General features: G+C 34.1%; 1 protein-coding gene across 5 annotated transcripts in view; it reads right to left on the bottom strand.

The window, feature by feature from the left end:
* Dgkb (diacylglycerol kinase beta) overlaps nucleotides 1–20,182 on the bottom strand; it is a 757,709-nt gene that overhangs the window by 459,953 nt on the left and 277,574 nt on the right. For 3 of the 5 annotated variants that reach the window (XM_029484790.2, XM_021178684.3, XM_021178686.3), the window contains one exon: nucleotides 3,749–3,784. In XM_029484790.2, coding sequence (XP_029340650.1) covers nucleotides 3,749–3,784 — 36 coding nt within the window. The remainder of the gene's footprint in view (nucleotides 1–3,748; nucleotides 3,785–20,182) is intronic. The other 2 variants (XM_029484791.2, XM_021178687.3) reach the window with 1 other exon arrangement.

Raw genomic sequence — 20,182 nt, 5'->3', positions numbered from 1 at the left:
GCCAAATTTACCTCCAAAAAGCCAAATCTTCTAAATCTATTGGGAATACTAGAAGCTATATTAAAACTTAGTTGATGACCAGAATTCTTAGTTAAGTTTATGTATAAATGCTAAGCACAAATAAAATGAATGACATAGAGTCTAATGATATCTATTTCTTGATTTAAGAACTTACATTTAGATTTATTTATTTCTATATGTATGAGTGATTTTCCTGCACATATGACATGCCCTGTTTGTACACCGGTGGAGGGCAGGGCAGGATGTCAGGAAAGAGTGTAAGATGCCCTAGAACTACTGATACAAACAGTTGTGAGCTGCCATGTGGACAGGGGAAATGAAACCTGAGCCCTCTGCAAAATGAGCAAATGTTGTTAAACCCCTAAATGTCTTCCCAGCTTCCATTTCTCACTAACATAAAAATTATTTAAATAAAAGTAACTCTGGACAAAAGCATATGTATGGGTCTAGAGTCACATCTATGCCTTGTTGCTTATTATTCTACAAGTTATTTCCCATTGAAAATCACTATTTATTTTACTTTAAACATGGGGAGATTTATGCCAGGATAACATAGAGAATGGACTCACTGATACCAGTATAAAATGGCCATTCAATAATAGTTGGAACTTGAAAAACTGAGTGAAGCCTTTATGACATGACTTCACTAAGCTCAATGTATATCTTTTGCTGAGGCTGAATACTGCAGTGAAGTGTGATGTGAAGAACTTTCTTACTTTTATTGCTTACTATGTCCTCCTAACTTGGGATAACTGCTGTTCTGAGATAGAAGCAGCCATTAAATGTCTCCCAACCAAAACCAAAACCAAAACCAACCAACCAACCAAATAAACAAAACAAAACAAAAACCCAAAACAAAAATTCCTAAGCCCAGATGGTTTTAACATAGAATTCTACCAGCCTCTCAAAAAATACCTAATACCAATACTCCTCAAACTATCACACAATATAGAAACAGAAGGAAGTCTGTCAAGCTCATTCTATGAAGCTACAGTTATGTCGATACCTAAATCACACAAAGTCTCTTTCTCAAAGAAAGAGAACATCAGACCAATTTCCCTTATAAACATTGAAGCAAAAAGCCTCAATAAAATACTCACAAACTGAGCCAAGAACACATAAAAGAAAGTCAACACACATGAACAAGTTATCTTTTTTTCCAAGGATGTGGGGATGGCTCAATATATGAAAAATATATCAACCTAATCCACTTTTGAAACAAACTGAAAGAAAAGTAGAATAACATAATCATCCCATTATATACTGAAAAATTCTTTTACAAAATCAAACACCACTTCATATTAAAAGTTTTGGAGAGATCAAGGATACCAGGTGCATACTTAAGTATAATAAAAGCAATATACAGAATGTCATTCTATCAATCAAGTATAAGACTGACATTTTGACAAGACCACCCAACATTAAATTAATTGGGGAGAAACTTAAAACAATCTCAAGGACAAGACAAGGCCGCCCACTCTCTACAAATATATTCACCATAGTATTTGAAATTCTAGTTAGAACAACTAGAGGAGATAAATGAACAAATATTGAAAGGGAGAATTCCAAGTATCACTATTCAAAGATGATATTTTAGTATACATAAGTGACCCCAAAAATTCTACCAGAGAACTCCATCTGATAAATACCTTCAGCAAAGTAGCTAGATAGAAAATCACCTTACAAAAATCATTGCCCTCCTTTACACAAACAATATGTGAGCTAAGAAAGAAATTGTGAAAACTGCATCCTTTATAATCACCACAAATATTATTACATATCTTTCTGGATCTCTAACCAAGCAAATAAAAGACTTATATGACAGGAATTGACATTCCTCTGAAAAAAAAGACATTGAGGAAGATATCAAGAGATGTAAACATCTCCCAAGCTCATAGATCAGTAGAATTAACATAGTAAAAATGAACATCCACATATTCAATGCAATTCCCATTAAAATTCCAACACAATTTTTTACAGGCATTGAAAGAGCAATTTTCCACTTCATATGGAATAAACAACAAGTCCAGGTTAGGTAAAACAATCCTGTTCAATAAAAGAACTTCTGAGGGTATCATCATCCCTGACTTCAAGTTGTACTCCAGAGTAATAGCAGTAAAAACCCTTGTAGCATTAGGATAGGAACAGATGGATTGATCAATGGAATAGAATAAAAAAATAGCAATAAACTCACACACATATGAACACTTAATATTTTACAAAGAAACCAAGACCATACAATAAAATAATGAAAGTATCTTTAACAAATGGTCCTGGTTCAATTGACTGTTTGCAGGTAAAAGAATGCAAGTAGACCCATATGTATTGTGCAGAAAACTTAAATCCAAAGCATCAACAAGAAACAAGACTAAATCTAATAGAAGAGAAAGTGGGAAGTAACCTTAAAATCATTCATATAGAAGACAACTTTACTATCAAAAATCTATTACACCAGTAACTATGATTAATAAATAATAAATGACATTTCATGAAACTGAAAAGCTTTTTCAAGGCAAAGGATACCATCAATAGGACAAAACAGAAGCCTACAGAATTGGAAAAGATTTTCACCAACCATACATCCAACAGAGGTGTGTCAGGAATATTATAAAGAACATAAGAAATTACAAATCAACAAACTAAATAACCTAATTATAACATGGGATAAAGAGATAAACAGAGAATTCTCTGAGAATTGCAACTAATGGGAGATACAAAAACTGATGTGGCCACCTCCTGTAGCAAGGCAGGACATTCACTGGAAGGAGGGGGACAGCAACCAACTCACAAAAGTTTTAAACCAAAAATTATGTGGCCTACAAAATATGCAGGGATGAGGATGGATCAGAGTGGAGACTAATGACTGGCCCCACTTAATATGAGGACCACAACACAATACAGTAGAGGACTTCTGGATCTGTGTTCATTCTGATGATGCACCTAACACTCAAGAGGCTGGAGGCCCCGGGGAATTTAGAGGTCAGGTGGGGTGAGGGATGGGGATATCCATGGAGACAGGATAGTGAGGAGGAGGTATGGGATATGTAACAGTCTGAGGGTAGATCAGGGAATGGGTGAATAAAATATGGAGTGGAATAAACACAAAATATGGGGAAAAATCTAAAGATAAAATGGTAGATCTTTATTTTAAACATTACCAAATGCTGTGTCAACAAAAACTTTATTATTTGTAAACAAAAGGCATTTACTTGGATTAGATATGATTCTGGTGAAGTTGGATATGATGCCATATATTTCATGATAGCTATTTCACTCTGGTGAGCCAAAGTTTCTCAGCACACTATTATCAAATACTACATGCTGATAGTCTTATAAAGTTGAAGTGATTTGGATCTTTGCCATGCTTTTTACCATTGCTATTGAGAATTTCGTATACATTGTTACTGAGAATAAAATGCATAGCAGCCATACTCTCCAAAATATTGATTTTTCTCTATACATTTTGTGAAACATAATTTCAGTTATTCTTAATTTTTACACAATTATAAGTGATAAATTCTTCAAAACTATTCCATCATTTACAAAGAAGGGAAAATACAAAGAAGTTTACTTTCAATATCAAAATGTTGACAATACAATTAAGATTATTGTATAGATTTTAAACATTAATGTCATGTAAGATTTGGAATCATTTAAATACCTCTTACATCAATCTAAGGTGATCATGATTTTCACTTGTAATAGTTGCAACATTTTTCATACATACCTCAGGAACTGAAGCTCCAGCACTGGGCATAGTCTGCTGAAAAAGAGAAGTTTATGAAAAAGCAGAAAAAACAAAGCTAAGAATAAAACACCAGTGCCTGTTACCGTATCACCAGGTATCTGTGTGATACATGAATTGGAACTATAGACCTTTCATATACTTTTTGTTTCCTTGGATTTAGTACAAGGGCATCTTTCTATCAAACAAGGGATTTACGTAGCAGAATATGCAACATTGTGAAACAACTTACCAAAGCATGACTTCAGCTAAGCAGCCTACAAAGACCCATCAAGAATACAAATTTCCATTTCCTTTGTACATTATACTTTGCTTTATAATGATAATTTTATTCATCTTTATGTAGTCAGTAGATTAACCATTGAGAATCTTTTGATCGAAGTATTTTTCATATAATATATCCTTATTACAGTTTTCACTTCTCAACTCTTCCCAGTGTCTCCCTACTAACCCTCCTATCAAGATATATCTTCTTTCTTTTTCTCCTTAGGAGCTAACAGGTGTCTGAGAAATAATAATAAAACAAAACAAAAGTAAACACATCAGAACAGGATATAGCAAACAAACAGAAGGAAAACAGCCCATGAAAAAGCATAAGGAACAGATACAGACCCAAGTGACCCACTCATTTCCACACTCAGGAATCCCATAAAAGCATAAAACCAGAAGCCAGAATATATACAAAAAGGACCTGTAGGTTGTAAAAATAGAATAAAACAAAAAGTCAAGAAGAAGAAAAATAGAAGAAGAAGAGGAAGAAGGAGGAAGAGGAGAAGGAGGAGGGAGAGGAGGAGGAGGAGGCAGAAGAGGAGGAGGAAGAGAAAAGGAGGAGAAGGAGGAGGAGAGGAAGAAGAGGAAGAAGAGGAAGAAGAGGAAGGAGAGGAAGGAGAGGAAGGAGAAGGAGGAGAGAAAGAGGAAGTGGATGAAGAAGAGGAAGAAGAGGAAGAAGAAGAAGAAGAAGAAGAAGAAGAAGAAGAAGAAGAAGAAGAAGAAGAAGAAGAAGAAGAAGAGGAGGAAGAGGAAGAGGAAGAGGAAGAGGAAGAGGAAGAGGAAGAGGAAGAGGAAGAGGAAGAGGAAGAGGAAGAGGAAGAGGAAGAAGAAGAAGAAGAAGAAGAAGAAGAAGAAGAAGAAGAAGAAGAAGAAGAAGAAGAAGAAGAAGAAGAAGAAGAGGAAGAAAAGTTCCACTACAAGGTTATGAGACAAGAAACCTCCAACGTTGGCTTTGTTTGTGAGAGAACTTGTTCATGATTGGCATTGCTGTTCACACAGCAATCTCCCTAACTTTATTCCTTTCCCCTAGCTCATCCTAGTACTCCATTTTCCCGAATGCTCTCAACTCTTCCTATAGAGTATGCCTTTCAGAGGCAGGAGAAATATTGAGAATTTCTTGTGTGGGCCTGGCTGGAAAAGTCCACAGCTTTGTGTCCATAATCTGAAAACAAGTAAGGTACTAGTACTCCGTTACTATTAGTAAATATACACAATTTATGTAACTTAGAATACCCAAGATATAAGATACAATTTGCGAAACACATGAAACTCAAGAACGAAGACCAAAGTTTGGACACTTTGCCCCTTCTTAGAATTGGGAACAAAACACCCATGGAAGGAGTTATAGAGACAAAGTTTGGAGCTGAGACAAAAGGATGGACCATCTAGAGACTGCCATCCCATAATCAGCCTCCAAACGCTGACACCATTGCATACACTAGCAAGATTTTGCTGAAAGGACCCAGATATAGCTGTCTCTTGTGAGACTATGCCCGGGCCTAGCAAACACAGAAGTGGATGCTCACAGTCAGCTATTGGATGGATCATAGGGCCCCCAATGGAGGAGCTAGAAAAAGTACCCAAGGTACTAAAGGGATCTGCAACCCTATAGGTGGAACAACAATATGAACCAACCAGTAACCTGGAGCTCTTGTCTCTAGCTGCATATGTATCAGAAGATGGCCTAGCCGGCCATCAGTGGAAAGAGAGGCCCATTGGTCGTGCAAACTTTATATGCCTCAGTATAGGGGAACACCAGGCCAAGAAGTGGAAGTGGGTGAGTTGGGGAGTGTATGGGGGAGGAGGGTATGGGGGACTTTTGGGATAGCATTGGAAATGTAAATGAAGAAAATACCTAATTAATAAAAAAATAAAAATGTGCTATTTTCCACTACATATTTTTAAATGTAGTAGAATATTTCTTTAATTAAATTAAAATAATAATGTATACTTCATTATGGTAAAAGCAGTGAATATTTGGAGAAAATGCCTGTGTTTATATAGATTAGACAGAAATAATGACATTGTTTTCATGGTGACTTAGAGTTCTATTCCCCAAAATGAGAAAATATATCTTAGTAAATTGAGGGAAAAGAAAAGCAGAGAGAGCTTGATGTCAGGGTCATAATGAATGATACACAAGGAACTCGTTATTGTGAACAATCAGATGAGGTAGAGACAAGCAGATATTGTAGTTTTTCCATTGTGCTGATGTAATGCTAGTGTTCTATTAACCTCACAAGAATCGCAATGTAAGAACCCACCGGGACTATAGGGTAATAGAAAAATGTGAGAAAAATGTCTAAGATCTGATGTCAGAAGCCGAAGTTTTATACTACATTGGCAAAAAAACCCAATAGTTCCAGTCTAAAAGCAAGTGATAACAATTATTGTAGAATGACCTAAAAAGCTGTCACTTTGTTACCACGTGTCTTGAAATAGTGATTTATGGATACTAATGGAGGGGCTCTTCTTCCTTCTATCAGGAGAGGTATTAGCAAGCCACGGACGTGAACATAGACCAGGTAGGCTTGGAGATGAAAAAGGTAAGGGAGCAAGCTGAAAAATAATAACTAAATATGAGAAAGAGAAGCAAGTGAACTGAAGGCCCACCTAATAATGGTACCACCCCTGAGAACTTTTCCAGATAGTGCCCTGCTCTAGATATGAAAGTGATGGAGATGCTCCATCTGTGAGCTTCCTACAATCAGCATCTGTAGGTGAAGGGTGGCTATTAAATTAACCTGCCTGCAGGTTGCATCTTCTTGAATTACATTACAGCTTTATGCAGAAAAAGGCAATTGCTCCTTCTAAGAATATAAATTCAGATATCATTTTTACTGCTTTTCCACTCTTTCGTACATATTTTTAAATATTGAGGATGAAATGAATAAATGTTTTAGTTTTGAAAATTATCTTGAGTATATAATCCTCAGTGTAATACATTTTTAATTAGAATTAATACCGGACATGTATATTTTTATTTAATCAATGAGAGATGTGACTACAGAAGAATGTGATTGATTTTATTTCATCAGTATCTTTTTAATATTAAATAGAATACACAGAACACATAATTAGTTTAAAAGACGCATTTGCCTTCAGGGCATTTATTAAGTTCAATTTAATATCGAAGAAATTTTAAAATCCTATTACTCTTAAGTACGCATTAGGATATTTTTTGCCTTTGTATTTTCTAATATTTAATCATTATAAATTAACAATTTACTCCAGATTGTCACAAGATGAAGAAAAATCTTTGGTGGAGATTATTGGAAGTTTTAGTTAGTTAAAATATTATAGGCACAGAGTACTCACATTACGAGAGTCATATGTTATTTTAAGATTAATGTGAAATTAACAAAATTCAGCCTTACCCTTACATATGAAAGTTAGTATCTTTAGGATATTGCTTTCACCTTAAAATTTTATTATTAACTCTTCCATTGAACCAAACTAACCAATTTTTTTATGATTAGGATTTTTAACATTTTATTAATTAAATAAGCACCCAGTTAGTACCCAAAATAAGAGTAAGACATAGAAACTTGTTTGCTACCCAATGCTTTCATTATTCAAATAACAGAAAAAAAATTGTTGTTGTTGTTGTTGGCAGCTGTAGATATAGATACGTGATCATGAAATTTCCTAATATACAGAAGTCTAGGTTTGATTGTCAATACAACACACTCATTAAAACACTCATATATGAGAGAGAGGCAGAGACAGAGCCACAGAGAGACAAAGAGACAGAGAGACAGAGAGACAGAGATTGGATTACTTTTATAAATAACTTTCCATTTTATCTTTAAATGTTAATGAAGAATTTATAATATGCAGAAAAAAATAAAGCAAAGGACTGTTAAAGGTCAATACGGATTAATTCGAGAGACCTTTTACTGCAGAAGTATTCTGAAAGTACACCAATAAAATTATTTAAACTGCTCCCTCTCTTCTATATATAAGGATGTATCTCTGGTATTAAAAGATAAAAGCTAAAGAGTATTTACAATAAAAGAAAAATAAACATTAAAAGGAGAGAAAATCAGAATAAGGGAAAAATACTTATAAAGGTACATATAGTCTAAGTTAGAGGGTTGACGTTTGTTTTTTCTCATACATAAGAATAAATATTTTAGCATACCTAAGGTATAGAAACTAAATACATTTTGCTTTTCAAGATCTCTCTTTTCATATTCCAATTTCATTATACCAGCTTTATGTGGTGTGGACTGTCACATGTGCAGACACACAAGCAATAATACAGAATTTTATACAATGTGGTTCTACCATTACTGCTGCCCTTTAGTAAAGTGTAGTTCAGTGCTTGGTGTCAGCTTAAAGGACTGTCAATTATATTTTTTGATAAATACTTTTATATGAAAATAAATCCAAATATCAAAAATAAAAAAAATGTAGAAGCCATATATAGTAGATGATTCTTTTGAAAAATTTTCTCATACATTAAATTCTTATTATGGCTCCCTCTCCTCCTCCTCCTCCTCCTCCTCCTCCTCCTCCTCCTCCTCCTCCTCCTCCCCGTCCTCCAAGTTCTTCTCCACTCAGTCTCTTGACTAATCACTTCTATTTTAAATTTGACCAAAATTAAATTTACAAGCTTGTATTTACAGAAAGTTAATGGCAAATTATTTTACTTGTGCTGGGGAGATCAGTTAGTATAATATTTGGTAAATGCAAATTATGAACCCACGCTCCAGCCCCGGAACCCAAATCAAATGGTTGGCAGGATGATATGTGATTTTAATCTGAACTACAGAGAAGTAGAGACAGGCAGATCCCTAGTGCTAACCATTCCAGCAGCCTACCAAGCTTGGCAATCTCCTAGCAGGTGGAGACCTTAAAAATATTCTCTGGAAGCAAATTTAAAGTCAATATTATATGACATGAGCAGGAAATAAGTAATGTTATATGAACTGAGCACATTGTATTTAGAATTGTATCTGGATATCCATGTACATATATGCACACAATAAGAATTAAAGAAATATAGGCCATGAATTTTAGGAGAGCAAAGGGGACATTACGAGGGTTTGAAGGGAAGGAATGGAAATGGAAAAATGATACTATCTTGATTTTAAAAAATGTCGAATAGAAGTTTTACATATTTATTTTTATTGAGTTTCCTTTTATTTTGATCTCAATGTCTTTTATTTTACTATCTTCTCATCATATATATTTAAATATCCTAATGAAAATTTGAAATAAAAGAGACTTAAAAATACATATGCACCTGCACACACAACATGAACAGACACATATGTTTTGCTGTGATTATTTCACTATTTCTCCCATTAATAAGCATATAAGACATATGTTTGAGGAAAACACCTACACCTGTATCGTATCACTTGAGTATAATGAGAGAGAAAGAAAGATGCTTGAGCAAGAGAGAGAAGAGAATCCACTTTCCAAGAGCTAATGGACCAGATTGATACCTATACATTTCATATCCATAATACATTTATAATGCTGCCCTTTATGCTTGTTGCTCCTCTTTATAAAACATGAGCCAACTCTAGAATTCTATTATTATGAGAGTGGTGTACTTCAGGATCAGCACAGGTAATGAGAGAGTGGTATTTACAGCCAGAGCTTAGTTTTCCTTTCACCATACATTGAAAAAAAAAAAAAAACAAACCACTAAATACAGAGCTTGTGAAAGAATTCATTCCGATCTTTTGTCCATCAGAATACCCACTGATCTCATGCCAAAGCATTCTCTAACCAGGTTAAAGTCCAGTGCTGTATTCACTTTACGTACAATTCAATTGGATCAAAATTTACACTGACTGTCAGTCAACCTTATCATGAACTTTCATTATGTGCTTGTAATTAATTGGGCCCAGCGAGCAATATCAGTACTGAGTTATAGTCTCTTTTCCCCTGACCATATAATTAGAATATAATTACCCACAGGATATCAGGATGATGCAGAACCTTTCCTCTAAATGCGCCCTCATTAGGAAATAAGTCTCAATGTACATTTATTCAATCAGTGTGAATTAATTAAAATGTTACTGAAATAAAAGAGGGCAGCAATAAAGAGTGGCTGGCATCTATTAAGAGGCTACCACTTGAGATCTGCATGCACAAATTGTGTTCAAATCCATTTAGCATGAGTCGGAACTTTGGCATGTAGTGTGAGGTTGACAAGCACCCCATTCTGATATCTGGCTAAACAAATCAGTGTCTATCTTAAGTTTTGAAAAGCATTTATTAGACAGTGACAAAATTGTATTTATGGTTTTGGTAAGATTTTAGATACCGCATTGTTCTCTGAAAATTCCAAAACAATGTTATCATGAGCTCGAATGTCTTTGGTATTCAAACTCATTTTAATTTTAAAGTGTCTAGGCAAATATGTTTTACCTCTATATTATAAATCAGGATATTAAAATGATATTTATACTTGTAAAGCTTATGAAATAATGATCAAAGGTGCTCAGACTTATAAAAGTACCAACAATTTTTTTTATTTTAATAAAACAGCAAACCCCTTAACCCAGCTTAAGCTATTTTAATACCATATTTTCTTTAAGATGAACATATGCATGCACCTAAGAATATATTCTTTTTTAAACGATGCATATTATATCATACCACACATTCAGATTATATAAAACATGGTAAAAATAGTAAATGCATAAGAAATCTTGGGGACATGTGATACTTTCCATAAAAATGTATGAATTCATATGAAATTAATCTACCTATAGTCTATTCATATTTCCATAATATGTGTGTTATGTTCCATTTCAATAACATTGTATTAAATAAATAAATTATTGTTATATGAATATTCCAAATTTTTAAAGCTCTATGCCATAAGCAGAAAATAATTTCAAAGATCTATGTGTAATGAATTAGACACATTCATTTTTTTAAAATTTGTATCTTATAAATGGATTTAGAATAGATTTTTATAAAACTTACTTTTATTATTAGAATTTGATAATCATAAAAAAATACGTCTATACTGCTTTCCAGTGGAAATTTTGGATCAACACTAGGTTAAATTGCTATTTTCTATATGGTCTTTAGGAATACACTCCAATCATTTTGTAAGTAATCATTTAATTTTTTAAGAGTATTTGTTCCATAATGTTATACATGTGTGTATGGATATTTGTGTTATAAATCCATGTTTTCCATATATTCTAACACAATATTATTCCCAGCTAATATATATACCTTGATGGAAATGAGTAGTGCTATAACTCCATAGGCAAAAAGTGAACTCTCTCACACAGTTGTGCTTTTTGTTGTTGTTGGTTTTTTTTTTTTAGCATGAAAGGATATTTGGTTTTGTTTTCTTTTAGTATTTCAATAATGAAATGAATATGCATCCATATTTTCTTGTAGCATGCTTAGAGAATAAAAATCAAAATTAAAGAAATATGCTGGATGGACCATACAGAGCATGGAGGAAGAGAATTTCTAATCATGTCAAACGCCATAGAGGATCAGAAAAAGATTTCTAAAATTGCCTGTTAGTAGCCCAATGGCTGACTCCCGGAAACACCCACGCATGGAGGCTACGGAGAGTTCCCAGGCATGATTTTGGAAGAAACTGTGTTCACAGGAAATCATTCTTCCAGAAGGCAGAGAGTACTAGAATGACAAAAGAGCATCAAGTCTTCACAGGACCAAGCACATGCCCTCCCACTGAGGCCAGACAAGGAAATCCTCTGCTACATATGTAGCAGGAATCACGCACCAGCTCAGTTATGTTCTATGGTTGGTGGCTTAGCCTCAGATCTCTGAGGAGTCCAGTTAGTTGACAGTTATTCTTACTATGGGGATGCAATCCCTTTCAGCTTCTTCAGTCCTATAGTCTATTCATATTTCCATAATATGTGTGTTATGTTCCATTTCAATAACATTGTATTAAATAAATAATTTATTATTATATGAATATTCCAAATTTTTAAAGCACTATGCCATAAACAGAAGATAATTTCAAAGATCTATGTGTAATGAATTAGACACATTTGTTTTTTTTTTAAATTGTATCTTATAAAAGGATTTAGAAATAGATTTTTATAAAACTTACTTCTATTATTAGAATTTGACAATCATTATAAAAAATATGTCTATACTGATTTCCAGTGGAAATTTTGGATCAACACTAGGTTAAAAGCCAGAGCAGGAATCCAAGGCCTAAATTTGGAGTTGGAAAGTGAAGCAGTCCCAGCAGAGAGCTGCTGGTTACCTTGCTCCTCGTGACTTGCTAAACCTGATTACTTATACAGTTAAGAACCACCTGTGTGGGCCCGGCAGCTTATTTGAGGTTCCCTCCTCCCAAATCCTAGTTTTTGTCAAGTGGAAAAAACAAGCTAAACAAACAAAAAGTCAACTAACCAGGAAAGAGTGCCAGTGTGTGGGGGTGTAGGGGGATTGGGGGGAAATCTTTAAGTGAGAGGTTTTGCCATCTAGATTTGACAGCAAGGATTGGGCCTAGAGGATTCAACAGAATTATTGCAATTTGTGGGCAAACAGAAACACAGGTTGACGTAGGCAGTGAAAATAAGAGTGACGAATATGAAAAATAAAGAGAAGTCTATGGAACAACTTACAGATAAATTCACTTGTCTTTATATTTGAAAGAAAAATGAAACTGAAAAACTGACATAAATATGAAAACAGAAGCAAGCATGAACATGGGCCCTTTATGATCATCCCACTCAGCAAGAAACATTAAATCCACAGATTACATTTGCAGGGCATATCCTTACAGGTCTATCGGGTTTCAGAAAGTCTGGTTTGGGTTGCATTCAACATTTTAAACTTAGGAGGGGAGACTGACACAAAGCATTATCTTTAATGTCATTGGATCTGATGCCTGTCCTGTCCACCAAAATCATCCTAGAAAGGAGGCAAGCATAGCATAGGAGGTCACAGTCCTGGACACTTTTATGACATGGTTTGTGGCAAGTTTGCCTTCTCAGTGTTTGACTAGAGCAGCATTTTGATACATATTAGATAACAATGGACAATTTTAGAAATTGCATGAATTTATAAAAGATGGCTTTTTGTCATGGTGTAGCACAATAAGCTTTTACTCGGATTTGAAAATTTTAATATTTATCATTTAAAACTGTTTTTCTTTTACCAGTTGTCCAACATTTTAACATTCTCCTCTTAGGGAAAAAAGCCTTTAATAGTAATCTTATCAAGAAATTAGTATTTAATTCATATGGATTATTTGAGGATAGAAATTTAACTTTCTTTCAAGTGTTCCGTGTAATCATCCAATAATCTCAACACAGCTGATGTTCTGGCAAGTGTGACATGAGATTATGTCATATATTTCATTAATACATGTGATTCCAGGTGTCTTGCGACTTCTCATAAGTCCCTAATATCTCATGCCATGTAACATTATTTAATCAGGGCATCTTTAACAAGACAAAAATATTGCTACAGACTCTTAGAACAGGTTTTCCTTATTATTATTTCCAATATTATGTGCTTTAACACATTTTTCTTTCCGGGAAACCTTGGAATAATTTTATGAGGCAAAAAGAGTTGTATGGAAATTGCATGAAGGGAATCAATCAAACAGAAAACACAGATGCTTTTCATTCAGTTTGATTTTTCTGGTTAGTTTTGTTTCTTAGCCTAGGAATGTGTCCTTCTCCAGGAATCCAAGACACGTTCTTAATCCTCCTATAGTCAGACCAGGGTCAGCTGCCCTCGGGGTTTACTCTTCATTACACGGATGCTGGTGTATCTGGCTTATCTTCTTTCTCCTATTTTCCCTCCTTACACTTCAACCCTCTCCTCATATGCTTCAACTGTGCCAATATGGAGTAGTCGATTTGTTTGTTGTCCTTTATCAATAAAAACAATTGCAATAGCTATTTCTTTCATTCTATGCAATGAATGTTCAGGCATGCAGTGCACCTAATGTTTATGGTATATACTTCTTTCTTGGTCTATAGTTGGATAGTTATTACTATTTTTGACAATACTAAAGTGAGCTTTACCCATAAGCCATCACTCTATATATTATTCACTATCATTATAAAAGTGCAGCACAAAATGAAACAAGGCTTCCACATGGCACTGACAGTTGCTGGGACACAGAGACAATGCCTGCCACTGCCATATATTGATCTTGGGGTTTATATATAAATTAAACTCCAAGTGTTTCTCTAGATTAACACTATCAAGCTTGGATCCTGCATTTCCTTGTAAAGCTTCTAAAATCTACAGGTGGGAAAAGTACCACTGTCAAATTTGTAACATTAAGCGACATACACTTTTAGTTTGAACATAACTACTTTGGTATGAATTTACTCACCTTTTGCTATGCACTGTATTTTTATATGTCCTGCCTTAACCATTGTTGGAAATTACTTGTAGAAGAGCCTAAACCATTCATCAGTAGATGATCTCACATCCTTATTTGTGAATCACAGGCACATGTGATTTTTTAAATTTCATTTGCATTTACTTTAAATTTTTTTATCTTGTTATGGCTTTAAATCCCCTTTTGAGATGTTTATGTATGGATGCATATTTTTGATTTCCATTTGATTTTTATCTTCATCAAACTTCCAAATTATATTTCGTTGGCACTGAATTTTGGCTTTTCTATGAACTGGGATAAACTTACTATGGCACAAATTTGTTTCCTTAAAAGGGAGTTTTAACTGGCTCTGTGTACAATTAAATTTCAAGTAGAGACTATGATACAAACTTATAGAAATATTGTTATATTCCTATTAAAAATCAACACAAAATCAGAATGAAATATTTTATGTAGAAACAAATATAAGTGGACATAGATAATAACCCTTTTCTTAAGAAATGACATCCTGTGTGTGTGTGTGTGTGTGTGTGTGTGTGTGTGTGTGTGTGTGTGTGTGACAACAGCATACAGATGAATTCTACATAACATAGCAAAGTGAATCTAACCAGGACAATGTAGTTAATTATGAAGCTAGCCAGGACAGTGTAGTGAAATTTTGTCCATCTCAAGAATTACATAATGCTGCTCTGTGCTGATCTTTTTCCTATGATGCAACTGTTAGTATCACCCATGAAGAATATGCCTGGTCAGAAACAAATGTAGACCTATTTTTACTCTAATGTTCTGTACTCCTTGCTGTGATTTGAATGTTACTATTTAATTCTGCCCATCTTAAAAATTAAATAAATACAAAGCAACTTTCCTTTGTGAATAATACCATGAAATTGAACCTTTTAGAGTTTCAAAATATAGAAAAAATGAGATCCCTTTTGCCTATCATTACCATGATGACAATTATGAATTGACCTATAATGAATATTAATTAAATGAATATTAAGTAATGAAACTGATGAAACATTTATTGAGAACTGACAATGTACTTTATCCCCATTCTTTTGACAAAGAAAAAAAAAAGGAAGAAAACTACATGAGTACAAATCATAAAATCACAGGCCGGTTATGCAGAAAATTTCAAGGAGATATGTGGGTCCTGTGACATTAGGCAAAGGTGATAGAGGTAAAGTCGAGAAGAAGAGCAAAGGAACTGAAACTGTATAAAAGTAGAATATGAAGCTCACAGCAGTAAGCTCGAGCCTCAATCAAGTGTTCACACCTCCCCACCACACACTACATCTATGGAAGCTACAGACTGTTCGCAAGTTTGAGAAATGTAGAGAATTCAGATGTATCCCTCCTCGTAACACTGGCTGATGTTCACCATTGGGGTTGTTATTATTAATTCTCACTTGTGTGAGGTAAGTGATAGGTAGATGCAAGAGATCCCATAATAACCGAACTGTGAAGAAGACTCGCACACCATATTCACTCCCTAACAGACCTTCTGACATTCTGGGGAGTAGTAACTTAGTTTAACACATGCTCTAAGGAAGACTTCACATACCCTATGCTATTTAAGATGTAATCACCATATTTACAATGTATAATTTAGAATGCTTAAAATTGTGGAAGAGTAAGAGAGATCGGAAGAGGAGAAGTTAATATGGCATATGGTTCTCTGAGGGTGTTATACGTAGGACTACGTAGATGGCTGCTGCAGTAACACCATAATTGGCCACATTACAGAGTTAACAGTGTAGGGAAAAGAGAGGTAGAATCGGAACCATTTGACTCAAAGCTAAGGAATATTCTTAGATCCTAAATCACTCAAATAATTTTCTTTCACTTTATAAGATCTGAGAAGCATCACTATTTGTCAGGGTGGCATTTACATAAACTTTACTAAAACCTAGTAATATACGATGAGACATTATTCCACAGGACTGCCACAGTTGTCCAAAAGGAGAGAAAATACTAAACAGATCAATTCCTTAACATACATTCTCTTATTGTTAATGGATACTGCTTAATTATGTATTACAGTGATATGTTTGAGTTTAAAGGGAGATATAATCATTGGAAGCTAATAGAATTAAAACTTAAATTATATCTGTCAGTATGTGGTGTCTATTTCACAACTATCTCATCTAATACTTTCCTGTGTTTCAGGTGAACATGCACTACAGAAAAACAAAACAAAACAAAACAAAACAAAACAAAACAAAACAAAACAAAACAGAATCATTTTAAAACAGAAATATTTCTAGAACAAAATAGCATGTGACAGTGGTACTTTGTACTGTTGGGTAGGAGAAGTCAGGAGAGACTGGCCTTTTTGAAGATTTCCATTAAATGGTTACTCCTAACATAATAAGGGATGAGGAAAGTGGTATCCACAAACAGTATTTATATTATTTTATATTAGATGTGCTCTTTTACAGAAATTGTGTGGCTATTTTTATACAAAATCCTAATGATTTGAAACATATTTAATTATATATATATATATTTAAATATTAAGGAAATATGTCACATGACATATCTAGTTTGGTTGCAGGAACATAAGAGGAGATCTACATACCACAGAGGTTATTTATTATAAGGTTCTTTTATATTATTGAATTGAAGATTTAAAATTTATGTCCTTTTAGATTTTATGAATATTTAGTTATTTTTTTAATTAATACTTAATGTTTAAATTTTAAATTCCAGTGAAATCCAAATAATATAAAGATGATATAAATTAATCATTTTGTAATGCTAGGTATATTTTATAGAAATTTTCTGAACTAACACATCATGCTCCATTTACCAAAGAGAGATGTTATTAGTTCATCTGGTAAAACAAAGGAATATTTGTCAGGACCTACATGCAAATGTCTCAGTGTATGTGAGTGTGGTCTAGATTTGCCTATCCAGTTATTCTTCCACTTGCAGCAGAGGCATAGCCACTTGCTTAGAAGAAATTCAGGCCTTATCTCATCTTGTATTTCAGATTTGTATGTAGTATTAAGTTCTATAATTTGTACATAATCATGTATTTTTTTCTGGTAAATAACTACACAATGCCTACATACAAATATTTTTAGACAATCCATATACATATTTATTTCAATATATAATGTTGAAATTATATATTGAATATATATATATATATATATAATTCTGAGCATCATCAAGGAAATGGTATTCTCTTTTATCACACTTAAGCACCAGCATCTTGCTAAATATTCTGTACACCACTACCGCATGATACTTATTTTCCCCTCAGTCTTCCACATCTCTTTGTTTCTCTAAGTTGTGATGTGCAACTGATGAACTATCTGCATTCTTCTATTAGACTCTCTTTGTCTATAGCACCCCTGAATAAAGGTTACCCACATGCACAGCCATTATAAGTAATGGTTCCAATAGAGAAGACTCTTGTCTTCCAGCTAAAAATATTCTTCTACCACCAATACTGAGGCCCACATAGTTCTGCCATCTCCCCTCATCCATCACTGGTTGATAGTAATCATTGGAACAAGTGCTTGCAGTTATTCTGAGTAGTGTCAGGAGTAGCATCCAATAAACTGTTCTGAGTATCTTAACTTCTAGATATGTCGTGAACACCCTGCACACCCATACCCATGGCTGCATATTCCCATCATCTGAACCAATCCATCATAAAGTCAATTCCCAAATTCTGGTCTCTGCTCTAACATTCTTCAAGTTATCCTTATGTTGTCATGTTGTAGATGTCTTTTTGACCATGCATGTCACAGTCTTCCATCAGATATCACTTCTCAGTGCTTAAAGTTATATGCCATACAGATAGCAACTTCTCATTTTATGGAACACAGATAATTATGAATCCACTATTTCATTAAATGAACTTAACTTTTTGACAAGGTAACTGCATCTTTGATTCTCATGACCATTCTGCAGTGAGGAGCTAAAACAAAGGGATATTAAATATAATGGAAAACATTTTAGCCACCAGAACAACTACAGTAGAAAACACTGAGTTCCAAATGATGGTAAAGATATGGAAAGCTATTTCTGATGTGAGAAATACTAACCCTAAACTAACACCATCTCTATGGTAATTAAACTTCTGCACTTAAGGGGTTATAACAAAGAGAAATGAAGGCATTGGGCCCCAGGCAGACATATTTGTTGTCATGAGATGAGGGACTGGTGGCTCCACAACTCCAAGTATGCTGAACAATACTGAAATGTGTCTTTTAAGAGAGTGAATGCTATGGTCTGTGCATTTAGTTTCAATAAAAACGTTTTTAATAAAAATCTAAGAGATAATTACATATAAATAGCTGTTTTTACTTCTTTGACATTTTATATGATATGATGGAGATGATGTGAGTGGCCATTTCATAATATCTAAGCCCAACACACTCCTGGCTTCATGCATAAGGCTATCTCAAAAACCTTTGGCAAAGACATTTAAAATGGGTGAATCATCCAAGAAAGGAAAGCAACAATAAAAACCCAACTTAGGCATTTTTTATTTTTTAAGGCCTACTAGTTTTCTTGAAATGAATACTAAAAATTTAGAACAGATAACAGCGTAAAATCCTTCCTGGGATGGTCATGAGAGTCCACAGGTTAGAAAGGTTCAACAGCCACCAGTTTGAAGAGTTTACCAACATTTCTAAGGTGAACATAAAAGATGAGCCTTTAAATACTTAATGGGTATAATATTCAATGTATTTATTCCATTATATAAAAAAAATGGCCTTTCACTCTTACTTTGCATGGTGGTAGAAATCCTAAGCTGAAGTAATTTCACCTGCTTTATTAACACATACAAGACTGCTGAGGCTTGAGTAGACAGGTGTGGTTTGAGAATTACAAGCAGTTCAATTATCCTTGATTTTCAGTTCCTTTTGTATTATGTAAAAGACAGAGTTGGTTGATCCAGTTAAGAATTTCTTTACCATAGAAGAATGTTTGGAATTCAAATAAGGAATTGCGACAATAATTTTAAAGGTGAAAGAGATAATTCTTATTTGCCTTGTAGAATGTATACCCAGGAAGCAGTTAAAAGATGTATGGAAAGGAAGCAGAATTGTAAGAATGCCACTGGGAAAGGCAATCCCAGGAGAAAAAAAATGTAAAAGAGGCATGGGGTCAAACAGAGTCAAGATATCGCATTAAAAAGAATAGTAAACGTGTTGAAACTGTGAAACCAGAAACAAGACACAAGTGATACAACAGTAGCCATCAAGATGGCATTTTAACCCCTGCCAAGATTCTGAAGGAAGAGTCTCAAGAAACAGCCAGGACCTAGTGAGTTATAATGACAGTGATTCAAATGTAGGTAAGGATTTTCCTCAGACAGCAACATATTCCATAAACCATGTTCTAATGACTCAAAAAGAGAAGTTGAGATACAAATCATGATAGACGCCACATAAATATTTGATGATTGAAAATAACATTTCAGAATCAAAGGTATCCAAATGGATTTTTGCCTAGATGGTGGGAAGGCAGGAATAACCATGTAACATGCTATCAAGCCATCAACTCCCGAAAGAAAGGGATGATGAAATAGCTGCACCCCATGATTGGCATTATGTGACACAGTCTGGCCTGAAGGGTTCTCACTGAGCAGGGGATCCCACATGAATCTTAATGGTAAAAAAACCATTAAGAATTTTTGTGGGAATTAAAACCTTAAAGATGCATCTAAGCCATCAAAATTACATAATTTCTCTAGAGTGAAAGTAATGTTAAAATTATTTATTTTTATTATTTCATTATTTCTAAATGAAACTATTCATTATTTTATTATTCTTTCATTATTCTAA

The sequence above is a fragment of the Mus caroli genome, unplaced genomic scaffold, assembly GCF_978045245.1.
Source record: "Mus caroli unplaced genomic scaffold, Mus_caroli_1 scaffold_14, whole genome shotgun sequence".
NCBI lineage: Eukaryota > Metazoa > Chordata > Mammalia > Rodentia > Muridae > Mus > Mus caroli.
The sequence above is the reverse complement of the archived record's forward strand: the minus strand, read 5'-3'. Positions and strand labels throughout refer to the sequence as shown.